At 55.3% G+C, this 23278-nt stretch overlaps 3 protein-coding genes across 5 annotated transcripts in view; 1 reads left to right on the top strand and 2 right to left on the bottom strand.

Moving 5' to 3' along the window:
• Positions 1-39: 39 nt before the first annotated feature.
• On the bottom strand, positions 40-740 carry UFSP1 (UFM1 specific peptidase 1). The gene has a single exon (XM_059038718.2). It carries the CDS (start codon positions 643-645, stop codon positions 217-219), a length of 429 nt encoding a protein of 142 aa, XP_058894701.1. The 5' UTR covers positions 646-740; the 3' UTR covers positions 40-216.
• A 624-nt stretch (positions 741-1364) lies between these two features.
• On the bottom strand, positions 1365-7158 carry ACHE (acetylcholinesterase (Yt blood group)). 3 transcript variants are annotated; one of them, XM_067011897.1, is made up of 5 exons: positions 7036-7158; positions 4354-5443; positions 3509-3993; positions 2593-2762; positions 1365-1711 (listed from the first exon to the last, which is right to left on the bottom strand). In XM_067011897.1, the coding sequence occupies exons 2-5, from the start codon at positions 5416-5418 to the stop codon at positions 1590-1592; spliced, it is 1842 nt and encodes a 613-aa protein (XP_066867998.1). In that variant the 5' UTR covers positions 5419-5443; positions 7036-7158; the 3' UTR covers positions 1365-1589. The 3 variants fall into 3 exon arrangements, with proteins under 3 accessions (XP_066867998.1, XP_058894683.1, XP_058894682.2); XM_059038700.2 differs by having other exon boundaries at positions 4354-5440; positions 7036-7136; XM_059038699.2 differs by lacking the exon at positions 1365-1711 and adding an exon at positions 2321-2480 and having other exon boundaries at positions 4354-7128.
• An 11037-nt stretch (positions 7159-18195) lies between these two features.
• Positions 18196-23278, top strand: part of MUC12 (mucin 12, cell surface associated) — a 47205-nt gene continuing 42122 nt past the window's right edge. Inside the window, exon 1 of the mRNA XM_059038721.2 lies at positions 18196-18292. Within this exon, the coding sequence (XP_058894704.1) occupies positions 18232-18292 (61 nt within the window). The 5' untranslated portion in view covers positions 18196-18231. The remainder of the gene's footprint in view (positions 18293-23278) is intronic.

Below are 23278 nucleotides of genomic sequence, written 5' to 3'. Positions count from 1 at the left end.
CTCCTGGCTTAATGTACATATGTAATACACTTCCCCAGATTCTCCCCCAAATTAGCTGGGGCCATGGTGGCTGGGCCTTGCCACTTTATTGACACCAAAGATCCCAGGCTCTGCTGGGACTTCCTTGGGGGTCTGACATCAGGCAGCCTCTGCCTTTGAGATGGGTTAGATCAATGGGTATGGCGCTAGAGAAGGCTCAGTTCTGGGTCCTTAGCCTCAGTCCAGGGTGAGCAGCTGCTTTTCCGAGTTACAGCTGGTCAAGCACAGGTTGTAGAAGGAGTTGGGGTCAAAGGCTGTGCTCACTTCTCGCCAGCCCACCCACCCAGCAGCCTGTAGTTCACTAGGGTTTTTCGGGGCACCCCAGCAGTGAGGGTCCAATACCAGGACGTAGGCTTCCGTGCCTGGCCCCAGGCACACTCCCAGCAAGGCCTTTGACCGGGCATCCGCATCCCCTCCAACCATTACAGGTCCCCCGTCCCCTGCGAAGTGGGAATAAAGCCTCTCCAGTTCCCCCTGAAGCCCTGCTCCACGGGGCACGTGACATAGGCGCCCTTGGGGACCCCCGAAGTGCTCAAGGCAGAGGCTGGCCTCTACACAGCCGATCCAGCTCCGAGAGCCCCGGAACCCGGGGGGCTTGTCGCCCATGTCCTCTAGGGCCGCCTGCACCGCAGCCAGTTCGGGTACGCCCGCCGGCCGGCCCTCTGGCCATGAGCACAGCGTTTGCAGAGTGCGGTAGCCGCAGCCCCAGCCCCGGTCGTCCACGCCGTCGCAGCCGTAATGATAGTAAATGTAATGGCCCGAGAGGAGGGCCAGGCGAGCGCGGCCGCCGCCGCGGCCGGGCGGGTCCAGACCCAGGTGGACGTCCTTCAGCGGCTCCAGGGCGGTGGGCGGGAGCGGCGGTCGCCGGGCCGGGCAGATTCGTCCTCCAGGCGGCGCGGAGCGAACTCCAGGGAGAACTCTGGGCTCTAGCGCTTCCTCTCGGTCCCGAGTCTTGGGCTAACTGCGGGTAGGACTGGCGTACAGGCCCTGAGGTCGCTCTCGCCTGTCCCCAGGTTTAAGCGCGTGGCGCGCCCCGCGGCCACCAGCACCAAGCCGCGGGGCGGAGCTCCCACAATGCACCGCCGCGTCCGCGCCGCCGTCCTCACTGCGCAGGCTTGAGCTCCACCTCGCAGGACGGATGGATTGTACTCGCCGCGGCGGCTGACCGTACTCGGCCGCCGCGGCGGGGGCGTGGCGCGGGCGCCCTTCACACCACCTCTCAGATCCGCTCTTTCCGCTGGCTTGAGCACCCATCCCTCCATTCACTCAATCCCAGTGGTTGAGGCACTCTGCCCGGACCCTGGCTCCCCAGGCGCGCACACTCCTGTGGCTGGAACAGTTTATTGGCAGCCCAGAGGGGCGAAGGCACCGCGGGGGAGGGGGCTCGGCCCGAGGCATGCAGAGGGCGGGGAGCCCCAGGGGAAAGTCGGAGGTGGGTGGGCAGGGTCTAGGGATCCTCTGTTATATCCCAACCCTTAAATAAATAGTATATACAGCTGAGGGGCCGGGCGGAGCGGGCAGGGCAGCGGGATGAGGGGGTCCCTCCTGGGTCACAGGTCTGAGCAGCGATCCTGCTTGCTGTAATGGTCAAACTGGTTCTTCCAGTGCACCATGTAGGAGCTCCAGCGGTGGAACTCAGCCTTCCACTGGCGCTCAGCCTCGTCCAGCGTGTCTGCGGCCAGGGTGCCCGGCAAGTGGGTGGGGGGGGAGGACATGGGGAAGGACGGGAACGGACATGGAGGGGGGCGTGGGTTCAGGGAGGACACACGGAGAATGTAGGAGACCACGTGGGGTGGTGGAAAGAGGATCAGCAGAACGTGCGACAGACGGAAGACCAGGGGAAGGACGAGGGTAGAGGCGGGGCCAGAGAAGGACGGCGGGAAGGAGGAGGGAGGGGGAGAAAATGACCGGAAGACGGGGGGGAAGGAAGGGATCGGAGGAGGAGGGTCCGTGGGTTGGTGGGGAAAAGAGAAGAGACAGAAATGGTTGGCGGTTACAGCCCCACTGGGGTTGCTATCTAGCCCTGGGGCCTCCCTCCCACCCCAACATCAAGCTCAGGCTCCAAATTATAATTGTATAAAAAAAGAAAATTGGCTTTTTCATTTCCGTATAAACAATAAAGGCGTGTGGATCCCTGAGATGGGTCGTAGGTGTCCTCCCACCCCCCTGCCCCCAGCCCCGTCCAGTTTGAGTTTCTCGGTTTGAGGAGGGAGGGGGCGCTGGGTCGGAGATCCCTGAGTGGAGCCCTTCCCCACAGTCCGACCACTCATTAGAGGAGGGGCCCCCTGAGGCCGGAGGGGGAAGAGGCCGTGGTCACAGCCGCAGGAGCCGGGAGAGGAGGAGGAAGAGGAGGAGGAGGAGGGACAGGGGGAGGCCGGGCCTGGGCCTCGGGGCAGCCTCCCCGTGGGCGGGGCCTGAGCAGGTGCAGGGGGCCTCCGAGGCTGGGGGGAGAAGAGAGGGGTTACACCCGGCCGGCTCCCAGTTCCCTCTCTCTCTCCGCGCCCCTTTTCTCCCCCGCCTCCTCCCAGCCCCTGCCCGCTGGCCCCTGCGTACCGGTGGCGCTGAGCAATTTGGGTAGGAAGCGGTTCCAGAAGGCGCAGGCCTGGGCGCGCAGCCCCCGCCGCACCTCTAGCGGCCGCAGGTTCAGGCTCACGTACTGCTGCGCTCCCGCCGTGTATGGTGGCCACTGCGGGGCTTTGGGGTCCCGGGGGTCATTGGGGTCCCTGCGGAAAGGGAAAGCTCAGCCCCTGGGGGCTGGGGAATGGAGCTGGAGAGTAGGAGGAGGCAGGCTGCTTCCTGACCCATGCCAGTTCCCTCTTAGGCGCCAGGGAGCCCCGTCTCCTCCCTCCCAACTTCGCCTTCATCCTTCCTCTTTTCCAATATGCTCCGTCCTCTGGAGTCTTCCCTTCCTCCTGCCCTCCCTCTTTCTGTTGTTCCTCTTTTTTTTTCCCCTCAATTTTTCTTTTCCATTTTTGTTTCTCCCATTTAAAAAATTGCTATGATTTATTGAGCCCTTACTATATACTCAGGCTCTACAAACATCATGTTTACTTCTGCGGACACCCATGTGATGGGATATTTATGGTCCCCTTCTTCAGACAGGTAAACTGTGTGCGTGTGTGTGCGTTCGTGTGTGTCACAGCTAAAAAAATCATCACTGGTCCAATTGAGCCAGTTCTACAGTCCACACTCCTAACTGCTGTGGTAACTCCTTTGTCTGTCTCTCCTTGTCTGTCTCTTCTCTTTGCCTCCCTCAGCTCTGTCCTTGTCTCATCAGGATCTACCACCTTGCCTTCCTCCCCCCTTCCCTTCTCTCCTTTGTCATTCTCTCTCTCCCCCTTTGTCTCCTTACCTTTGTGAACTCACGCCGCCCCCCCCCCTTTCTGCTTGTCTCCCTCCCTCTCTGTCTGTTCCCCCCCTGCTTGCCTCCCTGGCTCCTGGAGGCCCTCCTCCCCTCAGCCCCTCTGACCCTGTGCGGGCGAAGTTGGCCCAGTATCTCATCAGTCGTTGGGCAAAGGTTCTCTCCTCGACAGTGTAGTTTAGCGAGGGTTCCAGGGGGAGCCCGAAGATAAACTCGATCTCGTAGCCGTGGGGCACCCCCATCCAGAGGGGCCAGGAGAGCGTGGATGCACGGTGTTCAAAGATGTAGGCATAGACGCGAGCGCCTTGGGCGGCCAGTCGCCCAGCCAGCTGGGCTACGGGGCACACGACGTTGTGGTCGCCCACCACATCACTCATGGCCGCCCTCAGGCGCGCCGGGTCCTCAGGGTGCAGCCAGTCTGTGTAATGCAGGACCACAGCCTCGGCAGCCAGGTCACTTGCCTGGGGGACCCCGACCCGCACCCCGGCCAGGAACTGGGCCCGGCTGATGAGAGACTCGTTGTCTTTGCTGAAGCCTGGGGCCCCGTAAACCAGAAAATAGGAGCCCTCATCCTTCACCACACCCACCAGCACCTGAGGGGACAGGATGGAGGGATGGGGGGGAGGGGAAGCACAGACAGACAGGCAGACAGAAACAGATGGACAAAGAGCCAGAGAGACGAACAGTTATAGACCCAGATCCAGGGAGGAAGAGTTCGAGATTGGGGAAGGGAAAGAGAGAAAGAGAAAATATACCCACATTTCCTTTCCTCTCTGTCCCACTGACCACCCTGGGATTGAGCCCTCAGGGAAGAGGAGTGGGCTATGGGGCCCAGAAGCCTGGGCCTTTGGGGGTGGGTTTTGAGGAGCCCTCATGCCTGGGTCCCCACGGGGAGGGGCAGGTGAAGAACAGGTCTAGAGGAAGCAGCTCCACCCCCTCCAGCCACTAGTCACCTGCAGGCCATGAAAGTCTCCAGCATTGATGAGGGCTTCGGGCGTGTCACTGAGGAAGTCTCCATCCACCACAGGCACGAAGGAGAAGCGGAAGACGCTTTCCTGAGGCAGCACATGCCACTCATGGTCCACCAGATCCTGAGACGGCCGCGTCCGCAGGCAGGCCACCAGGTCTGTGTCATTGCCACCAGCCCCACCAGGTGGACAGCCCACGAGGCGGGCCAGCAGCGTGGCCCTGCGGCGGGCCTCTCCCACACCCACTGTGGCCCAGGGCCCATTGGGTGCCCCGCTCTGCAGCACGGCCCTGTGGAACAGGCCCCGGCTGGGTGGGGACAGCAGGTGCATGCCCACGGAGGCGGCACCTGCGCTTTCCCCAAACAGAGTCACTGACGTTGGATCCCCCCCGAAGGCTGCTATGTTCTCCTGCACCCACTGCAGTGCCAGCCTCTGATCCAGTAGACCCACATTGCCTGGGGCCTCCCGGCTCCCCGGCAGGGCCAAGAAGCCAAAGGCTCCCACCCGGTAGTTCATGGACACCAGCACAGTCCCCTCGGCCTGGGCCAGGAAGCGACCATCATACACGTCCAGAGAGGAGGCCCCACTGTAGAAGCCACCCCCGTAGATCCAGACGAGGACAGGGGTGGGGGACACAGGCCGGGGGTACGTTGTCCACACATTGAGGTAGAGGCAGTCCTCACTCAGCTCACGGTTGGGGTTCCACATCTCGGTGCCCTCAAAGCCGGGGTACAAGGTGTCCACATATTGGTAGCAGACTCTTTGGAAGGCTGTGGCATTCAGCACCCCTGGCCAGGGCCGCTTGGGCTCTGGTGGCAGAAAGCGACGGGGGCCCACAGGTGGCTCTGCGAAGGGGATGCCCAGAAAAGCAGAGACAGGGCCCCCAGGGGCCATTAGGCGGAGGCCCCGTAGCCGGCCCCCACGCACCGTCACCAGCAGCTCTGGGTCCTCTGGGCCCTCAGCCTCTGCCCCTCCTCCCAGGAGGAAGAGGAGGAGAAGGAGCGGGGAAGCCAGGGAGGGCGTGTACAGGGGACACCACGGGGGCCTCATGGCTGCCAGGGCAGGCAGGCGTCTGCTGGGAGAAAGAAAGGCAGAGGGTGAAGGCTCAAGGCTGCCAGGAGGGAGGAGCTGATTAGGTAACACTCTTGCCCAGGGGTTATCACTGAGCTGCAGAGGAGGTGGGGCAGGTTGGCAGAAAGGAGAGAAATGGAGGGAGGGAGGGAGGGAGACAGGCAGAGACAAGGACATAGACAGGGAGAAGCAAGAGGGGACAGAGATCAGGCACACATACATACACACAGACGGACAAATGCAGGGAACAGAGACAGACCTGCCAAGCAATACCCTCCCCTGCCCCGCAGAAGAACCACCGCCCTCACTTCCTTCCCCCAGCTGGGTGGACTGCCTGGGGCCCAGTTCGAGAGCAGTGCGGGGCACCAGCACCAGAGGCCGCAGGCCACGCACAGGCCACCAGACAGGGGCGGGGCCCTCACTGACGGGAGGAGCCGATGGGGGAGCTTGAGGTGGCGTGAAGGCTCAGCCTCTCATGCAGTTGGCCAGGGCCGGACCCTGGGGGGGTGTGGGTTGGGCATTCAGGGTGTGGGAGTCGCAGTTCCCGGGGTACCCCAAATCCTGCCTACTCCCCATCCTGCCCCACCCAGCCCCGCCTCATCCACTGTCTGACACAGCGCGTTGGTACCCGCGGATGCCCGTCAACTGCGCACCCCCCTCGCCTAGCCTCAGCCAACAGGCTCGCTGGCCCTGGCCCCACAGGACTCGAGTCCCCCATCCATCCGATGCTGCGGTGCACGCTGCCGCCAGCGGGGGGCAGTAGAGACCGAGAAAAGGACGGCGCTCCCCGCCCCGAGTCCAGGAGCCGGGAACTTGGGGCGGGGGTCTGGGGGCTCGCGGGCATTGTCGAGGGGTCTGAAGGGCGAGCCGGGACGCCTGCGTTCTCGGAGCTCCGGAGATCCCCGGCTGCAGGGGCAGGGGCGCTATTTTGGGGCAGCAGCTGCTGCGGTTCCGGAATCTCCAGCCAAGGGATCAAAATTCCCCGGGTCGGAACTCCCCCCTCTTCCGCCGGTCACCCCTCACCCAGCCCTCCCCGCCCTGAGCTGGGGTGGTGGTGATGGAGATTAACTAGGAAACCCGAGTGGGGCTAATTATAACTCAGGGCTTCCGCTAAGCCTCCCCTTCCCCTAAAATAGAGACGGAGTCCCCGCGGGAGGGGGACGCCTGGGCCTGGGAGGGGGCTTCGGCTGGGAGCTGCGCAGGGGCGCTGGGGTCGCGGGTTCCCGGAGGGCCCAGCCGGGCTCCAGGAACCTGCGCAGCTCGGATTCCGCCCCCAAGCAGGGGGCATCTTCCAGTGGTCCCAGACTTCGGGGCGAGCAGGGGCAGCGGCGCTCGGGGGACCCCCACAGGAATTCGAGAGCAGAGGCGGCAGCTGGCCCTGCGGGATGCTGTCTCCCGCGCGGCAGTCGTTAAGTATGCGGCGGTGAGGGAAGAGTTAAGGGTGAGTGTGGGGCGTCGGGGGGCGTCGCTGGGCAGGCCCCAGGGCGCGGTGGGCGTCCTGTTTGGGAGCCTGGGTCCCTCGGGGAGCGCACCGTTTCCGGGACGCGGAATGGGCCGCGGGCCGGAGGAGGGTCCCGGGCGGGGCGGGAGACTCACCTGAGGCGGCCGGGCCGGGCCGCGCCGGGATCTGGAGGCGGCCGATGTTCCCCAGCGCAGGCTGAGCCGACTCTGACAGCCGCCGCCTCCGGCCCCCCGCACACACCCCCTCCGGGCCGCTCGGCGCCCCCGCCCGCCCCCGCCCACTGTCTCCGCCCCCGCCCCTCCCCGCCTCCCCGGGCTGCCACCTCCTCTCCCTCTCCCTCTCTCGGAGCCCAGACACAGAGACCCCGGGGCCCAGACGCACTCCAGTGACAGACGCCGACAGACGGACAGACACGCTGTGACAGACACGACAGAAAGACCCTCAGCGGCGGAGCAGACACCCACAGGGACAGACAGACGGACAGAAGCCCGCGGAGACAGACACATGCAGACGGACAGTCTCATGCAGTGACAGCCAGAGACAAACGCAGTGACCGACATTCACAGACGGACGGACACACTTGGACACATTGACAAGTCGGGGCTGGGGGCCGAATAAATGAGCATCCCTGGCCACGACAGAGCAGGGGTGGCATGGGAGGACGGGCACGTGAAAATGCGGCTGAGGACCCCCTCAGGGGCCCGCGTGGCACCGGTGGAGAAAAGGTGACACCTGTGAGAATGAGGATGTGAACATGAGATCACGAGGGGACACGAAGGGGACCCCCGAAGAGGGAGCAGACCCCCGGGGGGAGGGAGAGGTGGCTCCGGGACACCCGACAAGGAAGGCCAACGTGGTGGCACGCGCGAGGCTGCGGGGTGAGGCCGCCGCCGCAGTGGAAACTTCCGGAACCCCCGCGGGTGGGTTTGCGCTGGTTCCCTGACGGGTGACCTCGGACTTCTCGTCACCAGGATCCGGTCGGGCCATGACATCACCAGGCCAGGCTCTCATTGGCCGCCGCGGCCGGCAGGTGGGAGCGGCCTGGTCTGGGCTCGCACAGGCTGGTCTGAGGGGCCTGGGCCGCACGGACCCCCCAGGTCCCGCCCTGAGGGGGGTCACCCATGAGGACGGTGCGGCCACGGCGGCGTCTCCGCGCGCGAAGCGAGATGGAAAAAAAATGGGTCTTGGAGTGCCCGCGCTAGCTCCCCGCGCGTAAGCCCCTTACTCTCCCGGAGTAGCTGCCTCCGGAGCTCTCTGCCCGCTCACTGCGTGGGAGACCGCCCGGCGCGGGCGAGCGTCGGGGTGTGCGTGCGTGCGAGCGCGCGGCGGTGCGGGGCGATGCGTGGGGCGGGCGCGTGCGCGCACGCTCACTCGGCCGCCGAGCGCCCAGCAGCGTCCGACGGGGCCGTCCGCCGCCGCTAGGGGCCGGGTGGCACCGCGTCTCGGGGTCTCGCGAGGACCGCGGGATCCGCGGGAATCCAGAGACGTGCCAGGCCCTGGGCCGCTTGGTCTCGGCTCTCTAAGATGGGCGACCCCCCACCCCCGAGCCTACCCGCCCGTCCCGCGGGAAGCGGCCCGCGCTGGGTCCACTCTCCGCTTTCGGGAGGCGGCCGCCAGGTGGCGCCGAAGGCAGCCGCTCCAGCCTTGGAAACTGGGATGGCCCATAAAGGCCTTGGGGGTGATGGGGGCTTGCCTCCTTGTCACTCTCCTGAACGGGCTGTGCCACGCGGTCGCCTCACCTGACTTCTGTAGTCATGAAGTCCTAGGCCCGGACCACGGAGATAGCGAGGTCAGGGACAGCTTATAGCCTGGGGTTGTCATGAACTAGTGACAGCTTAGAAGGTGAAAAGACAGGGCATGTTCTAGGAGTTGGCCCCGCAGAGACCTCCTCGGAGAGGTGAGTGCTGGCTCCTGCCCGCTTGGAAATGGCATCAGTGGGGCAGTACCTGTGGGGGAATCCATGGCAGCAGGTAAGGCCAAGGCAGGTTGTGGAGCTTTCTTTTTTTTTAAATTTAATTTTAGTTTTTTTATGCAGCAGATTCTAATTAGTTATCTGTTTTATACATGTTGGTATATACATGTCAATCCCAATCTCTCAATTCATCCCCCACCCCCACCCCCGCTTTCCTCCCTTGGTGTCTGTACGTTTGTTCTCTACATCTGTGTCTCTATTTATGCCTTGCAAACTGGTTCATCTGTACCTTTTTTCTAGATTTGTGGAGTATTCTGAAGCCAGTCAGAACTTTATTTTGGCGGGGGGTGGTGGGGCTGGGGGGTGGAATATGGAAGGTCAGCCAGTAGGAGAGGGAAGGGGAAGTTGCACCTGAAGATGCTTCAGATTCTGGGGCAGAAAGGGGCTGCAGCCAGTTATGTCAATACCCTTCTCCCCCTTCCCCGGGCGTGGGGAGGGCGGGGGCAGGGCTGCACTAGGGAGATGGGAGGAAGGGCAGGCAGGCCCGGTAGGGGGTTAGGTTGGGATCTGAGGAGGGTGTTCTGATCTTGGAGCCCCTACTGTGCTTCCCCAGGCCCTGGGTCAGGGAGGGGTCCGTTGAATGTCCAGCCAGAAGAACCTGCAAGTCTGCGTGGAGTCCTAGGGCATGCAGGCCCTGTGCCTGCTCGGGAGGTGCTGCAAAAGGGGGCCAGGGCTCTGCAGCTGCACACAGCTCTGGGAGATGTGCCGAGGAGACACGGGGTGTCCTCAGCTGGCAGTCCGTCCCAGGATTGCGAGCATGGAGGAGATCATGCAGATTGTGTCCCCATCTCAGAGAGTTTTAAAATTAGCAGCTGACCACCGGAGAGAGCCAAGATAAAGGGTGCAGGTGTTGGGAGATCCACGGGGCATTGGAGCAAGCCCTGGACTGGGTTCTCACTCAAGTGTTCTGCTGACTGGCAGGGAGACCTCTGGAGGAGCCACACTCCTTGTCTGGGCCTCCGTTTCCTGACCTATAAAAAGGTGGATTGCAAAAAAAAAATAAATAAATAAAAAAGGTGGATTGGACTTGAGTATATGTGAGAATCATGGGGCTACTTAGAGGGGCTGATCCACGTGGTATTGAGTGCAGTTCTTAAGTCTGTGTTCTTCACAGGTCATCAGGGCAGCCCCATGAGGGTGGTGTGAGGACTACATGAGGAGAAATGCTGGACGAGCTGCCCTCACAGTCAGGCCCAACGGACCTCCTCAGGATCAACAGGCTGTGTGGGTCAGCAGGAGGTGCTGGGGGAAGTCAGCGGATACAAGAACTAACAGGGACACCTCTGGCCACCAAGGGAGATGGACAAGGACTTGAGCTGGTCCTTTAAAATGGATAGAACTTCCAGGAACAATTCCTCTTTTTACCTTGAGCCTCTCTCCAACCTTTGTCAACACAGGGACCTCGCCTGTCTAGCCATGACACCTGTCCCTACATAGTCCAACATGCTAACGTCCCCAATGTCCTCTGTGACCCCACCCTACACAGCTGCCACTACAGAGATGTCCTTGATCCACTTCTTCCTTCACCATGTCTGTGTATCCACGAATCAATCTGACTTCTGTCAGCAGTGCTGCCAATTCTATTGATACTTTCCTTGCATCTCTGTCTCCCACCTTTGCTAACACAGGGAACCCCTACTTCCGTTACAGTTCTTGCCCACCTCTGCCAACAAAAAGGATTGTATCTCCTCTGTTTATTGGTTAGGGTTCAGTTCAGCTATGTGAGACAGAAAACCACACAATAATGGCTTGAATGACATGTAATGGAAATGTATTTCTTTTTTAGATAAAAGGGACCCAGAAGTAGCCATGCAGGGTTGGCAGGGTGCCCTTGATATTGGGGACCTGGTTCCTTTACAGAGAATTTTGTTACTTAACTGTCTTCAGTATGTAGCTTCCACTGCATGGTGTAATATGGTTGCTGGAGCCTCGGCCATCACATCTACATTCCCAGCCAGCAGGAAGGAGGAAGGACTGAAGAAGGGCATCGCTCCTCCCTTTAAGGACATTTCTTGGGAATCACAGACACAGCACTTCAGTTTCTATCCCACTGGTCAGAACTTAATCCTAAGGTCATAACTGGCTATACAGGAAGTTCGGAGATGTAGTTTTTGTTCTGGATGACAGGTTACTCATCTAAAACTTGGCTGTCCTAATACTAAGGAAGAAGGGGGGCACATACTGGGGGTAGCAGACGTTTGCCAAACCGCATGAAGGCTTCCTTTGCCTCGTCAGTGCAAGACTGAAACACACTTCTAAAATGTTTCAATTCAGGGATGATGTCCCCCACCTCGGTACCCCCCTTCCCCGCTGCTTTTTTTTTTTTCCGGCCGCTCCCTGCGGCTTGCGGGATCTTAATTCCCCAACCAGGGGTTGAACCCCGGGCTCACGGCAGTGAAAGCGCGGTGTCCTAAGCACTGGGCCGCCAGGGAATCCCGCCCACCCCTTTCTTTCGTGAACGTCCCCACTCTGCGATTTCCGTGACTTGGGACCTCTGCTGTCCCCAGCTGCTTCTCCACGGACAGGCACTGGTTCTCGGGCGCTGCGAGGTGGGCATTCGCTGGAGGGCGCTGGGCGTGGGCCTGGCCGGGGCCCCGGCTCTGCCGCTGCAGGGAGCGCTGAGCGTCTCCGTTGCGCGCTCCCGGAGGAGGGACCGACTAGGCGGAGGCCAGTGAGCGCGCTGGGCGTGGAAGGGTGAGGGCTGCAAAGGGGTTCCAGACGCGGCGCTCCCACCGGGGTCCTCCCATCACCCCCGTGCTCATAGCGAGTCAGGGGCGCTGGTTCAGGCCAAGGATGTTCTCCAGGACTGCCCCCGCCTAGGGCTGGAGGGCGCCTGCCACAATCCACGTTAAGCCAGGTTGTTGACCTGCAGAGTTGGGAGGCTGAGCCATGCGGGAGACTTTCCTCCCCTCTCCCCACCCCTCCCTGTGACCCATTCTGAAGGTTGGCCTGACATTCATACTTGATCCAAGTTTCATCATTTCATCTGATTCCTACTTGGACTCATCCGTCCATCCTGTTTTTACCTTTCCCCTCTTTTGCTAGTTTTGAGTATTTCACACATTTTTAAGCCAGTCTCTGGGTAGTCTAATTTTATTTTCACAGTTCTGTTAAATATTTAACCAGTTCACAGTTTTTCCCACGCAGTTCATCAGACATCCTTTATTTTCTCCCCTTTTCTAGCTGAGGACAGAGTGGAGTGGCGGTTTCATATCCCTGTGACCCGGACTGATTAATTATAGACATCAGGACCCTTCCGGGGTTGATTTCCATCCATAAGCTGTAATGGTTCCGAAGGAAATGAAAAGTGTAATTTAATTCACAGCGAGTGCGTTTAGCCCCGTGTTATCACTTATCTGCTCTGTGTCAGAACCCTGAAGGAACTCAGGATCCAGGAGTGTGACTCAGCACCCACCTGATGGATCCTGGGGCGCTGACCTGTTGCCTGCTCAGATCCTGGTTTCACACAGGCTGCAGCCAACCCTGATGATGCTTTCGGTTTAAACGTTAGCAATGCACCTTGGATGACTTCTTGGGAACAGCTGGCAAGGTTGGACTAGGTGCTATCTATGACAGCCAGGAAGCTCCTGTAAATGTTCCCAGCTGCTCCTGGCTGCCCTGCAAGTATCAGCCTGTCAATGAGAGCCATCCCAAAGCAGAGGTTCCTTGAATGAACCTGGCTGTGGTCCAGGGACACCAAGCATCGGATCCAGGAGTGGTGCAGAGGCCAGCAGAGCCTGTCTGGGGCTGACTGCAAAGTTAGCCGCATGGCCAGTGGTCCTGTGGACAGCTGTAGACCCAAGGTGAACGTCTACGACATGGGGACACCAGAGTGGGGTTGGTGAGTAGCCCAGACTCAGCGTTACTTCCACATTAGCATTTACTGGGGGCTTGTTTGCCAGCTGCTGGACTGATCGCGTGGCAAAGCATCATCCTATTTCATTCTCGCTCACAACATTCCAAAGGGATACATCCTGTAATCCTTACGCGTTAACAGTCAGGAAACTGAAACTGACACACAGAGAGGTTAAGCTTTTGCTTACTTTCATCAGCTGGTAAGTGGAGGCCCTGGATTTTGGATGAGAACTCTGGCCTGAGATGGGGTTGTGCCTCAGAGCCAGTCACCTCTTCTGTGACTTCCAGAAAGGTAACTCCTAGAGTCTGAGAAATGAAGAGGGATGGGGGTGGGGACCTGCGCCTCCAGGTCCAGCTTCCTGCTTGCCTCCCACTCTCCCCTCCTCCCTTCCTGCCTTTTGTTCCTCGCTCCCTCCCTTGCTCTCTCCCTCCCGGGATTCTGCTTGTCAGACCTTCCAGCTATCTTGGACCATGAAGACTACGGGGTCCGGGCGAGAGGTGCTAGGGTATTGCCCCAGTGTTTTTTTTTTTTTTTTTTTTTTTTTTTTTTTTTTTTTTTTTTTATTGCGGTAGGGGGGCCTCTCACCGTTGTGGCCTCTCCCGTTGCGGAGCACAGGCTCGGGACGCGCAGGCTCAGCGGCCATGGCTCACGGGCCCAGCCGCTCCGCGGCATGTGGGATCTTCCCGGACCGGGGCACGAACCCGCGTCCTCTGCATCGGCAGGCGGACTCTCAACCACTGCGCCGCCAGGGAAGCCCCGCCCCAGCGTTCTGAGGGGCCAGAGCAGAAGCAGAATAAACTCTGGGGGAGCAGGACACGTGATGGTCTCTGCAGTTTCCAGGGATGCTTCCTCCTCACAATTTGGGACCTCACACCTCCACTCCACTCCACTCCCACACCCAGAGACCTCTCCCTACAGCAGGATACCACCCTCCTCAGCCTGGCCAAGGCCTGAGGGCATGGGTTGCCCATGGTCAGAGGAGGTTAGCGCTTTCTGAGTCACTCTTGGGACCCACAGCCCAGTGCAGCCCCAGGCCCCATCTCTCTGACTCTTCCCTGACCACTGATGAAATACTGTATAATTCTTTTGGGGATGTGTTTTCTTTCCTTGGGCTAATGCATGGTAAAGTCTGCATTAGAATGTTCCATTGGCACCTGCAAAAGAGATCTATTCTCTGTTTTCAGCATACACTATTCATTATATAGATCCATCGGATTTGCCTTAGTATGTTATCTAGGCTTTTTATATTCTATTAAACCCTTTCTACATTCATTTCTTTTTTGGTCCATTTGATTTATCCTGGGCTGAGAGAAATGAATTAGTTTTCTATTACTCACATGCTTCTGTCTGTTTCTTCTTACATTTTGTATAAGTGTAGCTCAAAAAATGTTGATGCTTTGCAAATTGGTGCATAGATGTTCATAACTTTCATATCTTCATTGTGAATTGTACACCCTGCCATTAGAAAGTGTCTCTTGTGGTACCCGAAGCACGGTCTATAGAAGGAAACAAATGGATAAATTTTGCTCTGTGAGAGACACCGCTAAGAGAATGAAATAAACTACAGACTGGGAGAAAATATTTACAAATCACACGTCTGAAAAGGGACTTGTACTCAGAATTTATAGAGAACTCTCAAAATTCAACTGTAAGAAGACAACTCAATTGAAAAGTGAATAAGACTTGAACAGATACTTCACCAAAGAGGATATATAAATGGTAAATAAGAATATCAAAAGATGTTCATCACTGCTAGTCATTAAGGAAATGCAAATTGAAACCACAATGAAACAGCATTACACGCCTATGAGAATGGCTAAAATTACAAAAGCACTGACACTTGGTAAAGTGCTGATGGGGCTGGAGAGCAAACATACATTGCTGCCGGGAGTGCTAGATGGTGCAGCCGCTCTGGAGAACAGTTTGGCAGTTTCTTACCAAGTAAATATACACTCACCATATGACCCATCAAGCCCTCTTTGGGGTGTTTGCACCAGCAAAGTGAAGTTTTCAGTTCACACAGAAATGTCACACACTGGGAACAATCCAAATGGCCCTCTAGCGGTGAATGAGTAAATAAACTGTGGTATATCCATACCATGGAATAAGTCAGCGATAAAAATAAAAGAACTGCTATTGATACACCAATAACTTGGATGAATCTCAAAGGCATCACGCTGAGAGAAAGAAGCCAATCTCAAAAGATCCATTTATGTGACGTTCTCACAAAGCTCGGGGATAGTGGACAGATCAGGAGTTTTCAGAAGTTAGGGGTGGGAACAGGTTGTGACAGCAGAGAGAGCACGGAGGGAGGTTTCTGGACTGGGAGTATTGTTTTTGTGTTCTGATTGTAGTGGTGGCTGTGTGAATCTAGACCTGTGTTAAAATTCATTACATTGTACACCAAAAAGTCAATTTTACTGTATAATTTTTTTTAAGTAAAAGAAAACCAATTTTAATGAGCTGGAATTTCGTTGAATATGAAGCCTCACAGAATCTGCCGTCTCTATTTCTGTTGAATATAAAGAATTTTGAGCTGCTGAGTATAAAAAATTTTGAATAAAAATATTTTTGGTGTATTTTAAAATGGATACTTACTGCCTTTTTCAACAAAAATGAGAAGTATAGTAGGAATTATACAGTACAATTGGGGAACACAGTACAACATTAAAATGTTTGGATTTGATACTTTATATACTTTATGAGTTACTCTATGATCTCACTTTGGATGTGGAAGCTTTTGTTTTAACCCATGTTTATTTTCGGTTTCATTTAATCTGAGATGAGTGATAGGTGGAGGCATCTTGCAATATAAAATTATAGATTCAGATGAACAATTTATAGGCCTGCACGCGAATTGCATGGGTTACCAGAGCAATACCAAACAATATTCTTCTGTGGGGTTTCTGTTTGATTTTTAGTTAGAAAAGATTCTAAGGCATGGCAAATAAGGTTAAAAATTAAGTTGTACAATATTATATGTCAATGTAATTTTAATGTAAGAATTGAAACCAGTATATAGTTCAGTCCTTGGATTTCTCCTCTTTCCCTTTGTATTGCAACTATGTCTGTGAATCAACATACCGGATCTTTGCTATTTTCAAAACATTGTGCTCTAATTGCTGGCACACAGATTGCCAAAACTGTGAGCCTTGGATGCCTTGGCAGATATTCCAAAGAAAAATAATAAAAATTTATAGAAAGGAAGTAAGGAATAAAAGAATAATATTATAATACAAAAAGAATAACTCAATATTATGACCTTCACTTTCTTGTTTGCATTTGCCTAGGAAACTTTTGGCCATCAAAAGTTTCTGAATCAAGAAAAGAATCTAGGGCCTTCCCTGGTGGCGCAGTGGTTGAGAGTCCGCCTGCCGATGCGGGGGACGCGGGTTCGTGCCCCGGTCCGGGAAGATCCCACATGCCGCGGAGCGGCTGGGCCCGTGAGCCGTGGCCGCTGAGCCTGCGCGTCCGGAGCCTGTGCTCCGCGACGGGAGAGGCCACAGCAGTGAGAGGCCCGCATACCGCAAAAAAAAAAAAAAAAGTTGATGAACTTAATTCATTTTCTTTTATTTATATGACAGCTTTTTTTTTTTTTCTCACATTTCCCCCCCATGCTTTATAACTTAAAAACACTTTTATTGTTTGGGCTCTGTTTTCTTTTGTGTTCTTTTCTTCTGATAATTTGGAATATTAAATTATTTTACTATGGTTACTGTTATAGAATATGTAACTTACACCGTAGCTGTAATTCTGTTTCTTTAGGGATGAATTCCCTGCTATGAGCAATAATTAGATCAATATACTTTTCTTCTTCTGCCTTCCCATCCTTCACTTCCTTTGTTTGTACTTATTATCTTTTTATTTTTAAATTTTTTAGTTTTTATAGTGTAGTTGATTTACAATGTTGCGTTAGATTCTGGTGTATAGAAAAGTGATTCAGTCATACATATATATAATCTTTTTCCACATTCTTTTTCATTATAGGCTGTTATAAGATATTGAATATAGTTCCCTGTGCTGTACAGTAGTACCTTATTATTTATCTTATTATCTTTCTTAATATTTAGCTTTGTACTGTTCAATAGTTTTATAAGTTCGTTACTTGTTAATCAGTTTTAAATGATGTATATAAATCTCCGGCTGTAAAAGGTAAGGAAATTATACTTAAACTTCCTTTTCCCCTCCCAATTAACAATACATATTTTTACGTCGTTAGATTTTATAATGTATTCATTATCTTTTAACTATAATCCTCATATTGTTTTTAGTTTTACTTCATCAGAGAGATTCGTGATCAGAGTTAGTAGTTTGTCTACTTATCTCTTGGTTGGCTGACTTTTTTCTTTTAGTACTTTTTATTTTCAAAAAAGGCTCATGAGAACAGTATTTTCTAGTTTTTTTTCTCACCCCCACCCCTACCCAATCTTTACTAGCTTTATTTTTTTAATTTTTTTTAAATTTTTAACATCTTTATTTGAGTATAACTGTTTTACAATAGTGTGTTAGTTTCTCCTTTACAAGAAAGTGAATCAGCCGTACATATACATATGTTCCCATTTGTTTGTTTGTTTTTTTGCGGTGCGCGGGCCTCTCCCTGCTGTGGCCTCTCCCGTTGCGGAGCACAGGCTCCGGACGCGCAGGCTCAGCGGCCACGGCTCACGGGCCCAGCCGCCCCGCGGCATGTGGGATCCTCCCGGGCCGGGGCACGAACCCGCGTCCCCTGCATGGGCAGGCGGGCCCCCAACGACTGCGCCACCAGGGAAGCCCTAAGAGTGTTTACTTTCCCAGTTTTCCCAAAGCTGGTTAGGATCAAAGTTCCTAATACTTGCTAATCTGCTGGGTGCAAACCAGTCATTTTGTTTGATTTTTCCCACTAGCCATCTGTGTTTCCTTTTCTGGGACCTGGCCCAAGTCCTCAGATATTAAAATGACTTCCGATGGAATTCTGCATTGTTCCCTGGTACTGGTGGTGGGGTCGTAGCCCAAGAGTCATGCTAAGGGCAGGACGGAGGGGGAAGAGTCAGTGGCAAAGGAAGTGAAGAACAAGTTTTCATCTCTCCCCTCCCCCTGCGGCTGGGAATGAAACTAAGGAGAGGCCCCAGACTCCAGGGTCCAAGGTCTTGGCCAAGTGTATTCTCTGTCCGGTTTTTCTAGTTCTTGGTTGGGGGCAAGGGAAGGGAAGAGCAGGTCAATGTCCTAGGAGCTGCTGTGAGTGGGCCAGGCGGGCTGGGGTTGGAGCTCTTCCCGGCTGACACTTCCTGGGCTTGACTTATCTTCTAGAAAGTCCTTTCTTCCTGCAGCAGTGCCAGATACAGGGAGAAGGGGAGACGAGCGGGGCAAAGGGAAGTGTGAAGGTGAAGCTATCTATGCTCAGCCCCCACGCCCAGCAGGGCAGATAATTTCCAGCTGGGTGCTGCTGTGCTCGTCGTGCTAGTTCCTCACTGCTACACCCCGTGTGCTGGCACTGGCCCTGCTTCCAGCCTCCTCTGCACTGGACCCATGCAGCTGCCCAGGGGCCTCTGCCTCCTCTGGATGCTCAGGGTCTCCCTGGGGGCCACAGGTGGCCCCCGGGAGCGAGGTGGGGGAGGGCTGGGGACACCCTCCTGATGTTCCAGGACAGGGGTGTGTGCGGGGGGCGGTGGCTCTGAGATCTAAGAGGAGGCTGAGGAGGGACCCCGCAGAGCTCTTGGTGCAGGGAGAACTGTAGGCAGGGGGAGGAGAGGGAAGCTGGGTGCAGCGGGGCTGCTCTCCACCTGGGACCAAGCGGGTGTGTAGGAGTACGCGCGTGCATCAGAAGGGGGGGTGGGTAACCTGTTTCTGAAGGAGTGCTCTTCCCACTTCGATTCAGTTTTCTGAGCCCCCTTCCTCTCGTTGCTCGCGCTCTCCAGCACTGATGCTTCCTCCACCCTGGGTTCTAGCCCTCCCTTTACTTCTGTCGGTTCAGCCCTCCTGAGGGTCCCTGGCTCTGCCCCTGGGGCCCCCTCCTCTCTCTGGGGAGTCTACACCTTTGGTGCCGGTGCCCCCTCTGCCAGCTCGGCCCCTCACCCTCCCACCCCGACCTAGCCTATGTTTCTGGGCACAGCAGTCATTGGCAGGGCTGTGGGCGGAGAGCCTGATGGCTCCCAAAGGGTGGTTCTGAGACCGCGCGGTGTGGGGTCCTGCTCTTTCTCTCTCCCACCCCTTTGGAACCTCGGAATTACTCTGCACTTCCCTTCCATCTGCCCCCCAGTGTCTGCTCCTGACCCCCAACCTTAGACCTCCCTAACATAGAGGTCCTCTGGTCCACCCTCTCACTTATCTCCAGGGCCACCTCCTGGCTATAAGGGCTCTGGGCCAGGAACCTTCATAATCCCCTCCCCTATCTCCCTGACACCCCAGCTAAGCTGAGTAGTGAAACCCCAGCTCTCCGAGCAAAGATGTGCTGAGTCTGAGTTGAGAAAGCTACCCCCGCGTGGACAGGAGGTCTGGGTGTTCCCTGCTAGCAACTGCTGTGGCTGCTGGTCACCCTCGGCATTATGAGATCTTTGACCCTCACTTTTATCACCTGTAAGATGGGGGTGATGACATCTGTAGAGGGAGGGGCTCATATTTGTAAACTAATTAACTCCTTGGCCGAGATAGAATAGGTGATGGAAAATATAGCTATTTTTATTATTAACACTCTCTGCTACACCTTAAGGTCTTTAGGACCCATGCCTGCCTGCCGAGGTATCTCTTTCTGGAAATTTCCTTTTCTGTCCTGTTCCTCAGCCTGTGTGTGAGCCTCTCTCCTTGTCCTCAAACTCAATGAAGTCTGGGCTTCAATCTCTGCTTTTCCCCTTGTTATTCTCTTTGCAATTTTCTGCTCTCTGACCCCTCGTCTCCCAAAGTCCATGATGTGACCCCACCCTCAGCCCAGGATTGACTGGGTTCGCTCTCTCTCTCCAAAGAGGAGAGTCAGCGCAGACAGCAGTGGGTCACCGGGAGACGGGCAGAGGTGGGCCAAAGGGGGCGGGGGGTGGGGCACAGAGGACCGCAAGGGACAAGGACTTTGGGGTGTGTGAGGAAGAAGGGATGGGAGTAGCGATGGGAGGAGGCAGGACCTTCTGCTGAACCCGCGCGCTCAGCTCGGCCGTCCCAGGGCTGCAAGGTCAGTACTCAAGACAGGTGGGCCAGGGATTAAGCGCGCCCCCAACCCAACGCCCCTCGGGGAGGCTGCCCAGCGGGGCAGACAGATGTTGGCCTTTAGAACCTTGAAAGACCCCAGCCCCAAACTGCCTCTGATTTGGGAGGAGCTGGTGGCCCTTCCCACCTCTGTGGCATGTGTCTGGAAGATGGGGTAGTGAGTAACCTATGTGGTGAACGACCTACCAATGAAGTCCTCTGTTCTACCGCCAATACAGGAGCTTCAGCCATGGCCACGCCCACCTCGAATGCGCTTTTGCACGCAGTTCTCAGCAACTCCCCACGCGCTCAAGGCACAGCAAGGCGGCCACTGAGTACCTCCAAAACTTCTCCCATTCCTGATAGTAGGGAACACATACCTATGACTATCACCACCTCCCCCCACTTGAAACCCATTTCTGAAACGTTGCTCAAATCGCCAATCAGTTCCAACACCTCAACAATCCCCACGTCCAAGTTTGTCTTCAAGGTTGAGACCACTCCGCCTACCGTGACTGTCTATATGGGCACGACGGAGTGCATCAATCCGACGAACCTTGTAATCACCACCACTTACTCCACCACCACCTGCATGACACAGACCCCAGTGTCCCTCGCCAGCTCTTACACCACCACGCCTGTGACAGAGAAGCCACGGACAATCATTACCAGTACTTATCCCGTGACAGCTACCAAGAGAGTCACCTCAGCCGTGACCAATTCTCCCAGTACCACCACTCCGGGGAAATCTCCCACAACCACGACCCTGCTCTCTTCCTTTGTCCCAACAGCCCACACCACCCTAGACACTCCGATCTCCTCTGTGACCGGTACCACACAAAGGGCTATCTCAACCGCTGCAAGTACCCATGCAACCCAGTCTCCGACCCCAACAATCGCGTCTACCTCTGCTACTACCCCTTCTCTAACTACTAGGGACACCTTGTAAACCACACCCAGCACCGCCTCCCCCAGCACCCGTAGCACCTGGACTACAGCCATGACTTCATTTCCAGACATGGTCAGTACCTTTCAGACGTCCGCACCTACTTCCAATGATATATTAACAACACCCACAACACAAGTTGTATCTGTTGCTACAGAAGCATACACTGAACCAGGTACACGGAAACCAACTCCTCTGAACACCATGAGCTCCACGAAAGTGACACCTATTCCAGTGACTGACATTCCCAAAGAGACTCTCACCACCTCAATTACTTAAATTTCTCCAACCATGTCTTCAATCACTCCTACAAATGCAATCACTCCCGCCACATTAGCCACATCTACATCCAGCCCTGTGCCCACCAGCACTGACACATACATGATATCCACTACCAAGGGACCAGTGTCCACCACCGGAGCCACTACAGAAATAGGAAAGACGGGGGACACAACCCCTCATGCTTCATCAACCAGGAAAACCACATTTATTACAACCAGTGATGCTGGTACAGAGTCTCGAACAACAGAGATCATTTCTGCTCCCCCAATCACAAAATCAGACACTCCCACAGATACACTCAATTATTCGACATCCACTACTTCTACTTCAGTGACCACCAAGACCTTGACATCACCCACCAGTAAGTCTCAGTCTTCTCCACCTGCCCAGAGCACAGAAGAAGTCCTGACCACAAGCACAAACGCTACCTGACTCTCACCTTTGATTACCACAAGCCCTACTACCAAGGCTACATCCACCCCTCCATTTCCAACTAGTACTGTGACCATGACCAAGACAGAAAGAACAAGTCTAACTGACACTTCAACACCTGCCACCTCAAAAATAGCAGTATTGCCCATCACCCCAACAACAAAAATAACCAAGACTGGTACCACAAATATAGTAACAACACCCACATCAATAACACCACCAAGAACACCAGACATCACGTCTTCAACCAGTTTCTCTACAGGAAGAACAATGACACCAGCCAACACTGAGTCCACCTCCTCGAATACCACTGGTCCATGGACCCCCCACGGGTGACCTCAGCTCCACATTCGCTCTTTCCAGCACCTCACCCATGCCCACAAATATCATCCCATCTTCCCCTCCACCTGCCCCAACCACAGAGCCAGTCTCCACTTCGACCGCACACACTAGCCCTATGTCCACCCTGACTACCGCCATCCCCGCTACACACCCAACTTCCGGCCCTTCAAATCCCACTAGGTCCTCCCACCAGGTCCACAACAGAAATCACCACTCCCACGCACACTGAAGCTCCTGCCACCTCGATCACAGCCACTTCGCCCATTCCAGCCACAGAAACCACCCAGGGTGCTACCACACACCTGGAAACCATGGCCACGCCAACAACACCCCAAAGCGCTCCAGTCATCAGCTCTTCATCCACCTCCACGACAGGGAGCACAATCACATCTGCATTCCCGTCATCCCTCCCTGCCTCTGCTACGGTGCAGACAGCCACAACTATACCTCCATCCTCCGCAAGTGCTCCAGCCCCTACTGAGACTCCAGCCACCACCGAGTCCACATCCTTAGGTACCACTGGTCCATTGACCACCCTCCCACCGACCTCAGCTCCACATTCGCTCTTTCCAGCACCTCACCTGCCCCCACAAATATCACCCCATCTTCCCCCACCACCCACAATACAGACACAACCTCTATATTCAGTGTTATCACAACCTCTTCCTCCATTCCTGTTGTGACATCCATTTTCACTGGTACCCAGAGTCCTTCAACTCCCTCCCTCACCGGAAGCATTGCTGTTTCATCTGCATCATCCTCCACCTTTCCTAACATCAGTACCAGGACCTCTGAGAGAGAAAGTGCCACGTCATCTGCAAGGAAGAGGAATTCACTGCGCATTACTGCTGAAGCCACCGTGGCATCCCCTACCACTGAAAAATACATGACATCCAGTACCCCGACACTGTCCTCTTCCACTGCAGCCAATACACACACTGCTAAGATGAGGGATACAATCTCTCTTGCTACATCCACTTTGAAAGCCACAGTTACTCCTATGAGTAACGTTTCTACAGAGTCTCCCTGGACAGATCTTATTTCTAGTACTCCATTCAACTAATCAGTCCCTCAAAGCAAGACAGTCAATTTTCAGACATCTCCCACCTCTACTCCAGTGACCAGTAATACCTTGACAGCATCCAGTCTGTCTCTACCTTTTCTGTCTTCTCCAGCCACAGAACCAATCCCCACTTGGACCTCAGACACTACCCCCCGCTTCACTGTCATTACTGCAATGCCTACTACCCAGTCCACATCCACCCCTCCATCTCTGACTAGTACTTTCACCATGACCACATCTGAAATCACCACTCCCACCTATACTTCAACCTCTGCCACCTTGATCACAGCAACTTTTACCACTCCTTCAACCACAGAAGTAGCCAAGTCTGGGACCAC

The sequence above is a fragment of the Kogia breviceps genome, chromosome 14 (assembly GCF_026419965.1).
Source record: "Kogia breviceps isolate mKogBre1 chromosome 14, mKogBre1 haplotype 1, whole genome shotgun sequence".
NCBI classification, from domain to species: domain Eukaryota; kingdom Metazoa; phylum Chordata; class Mammalia; order Artiodactyla; family Physeteridae; genus Kogia; species Kogia breviceps.
The sequence above is the reverse complement of the archived record's forward strand: the minus strand, read 5'-3'. Positions and strand labels throughout refer to the sequence as shown.

Excerpts from the sequence above, each read along its gene's own strand:
- UFSP1 (XM_059038718.2), bottom strand. The coding sequence starts at position 645 with ATGGGCGACAAGCCCCCCGGGTTCCGGGGCTCTCGGAGCTGGATCGGC.
- ACHE (XM_059038699.2), bottom strand. The coding sequence starts at position 5,661 with ATGTATGTGTGCCTGATCTCTGTCCCCTCTTGCTTCTCCCTGTCTATG. Across the intron at positions 3,994-4,353 it reads GAGACTTTCATGGCCTGCAG|GTGCTGGTGGGTGTGGTGAA; the intron begins GTGACTAGTGGC and ends CTGTCCCCTCAG. Across the intron at positions 2,763-3,508 it reads GCCAACTTCGCCCGCACAGG|GGACCCCAATGACCCCCGGG; the intron begins GTCAGAGGGGCT and ends CCCTTTCCGCAG.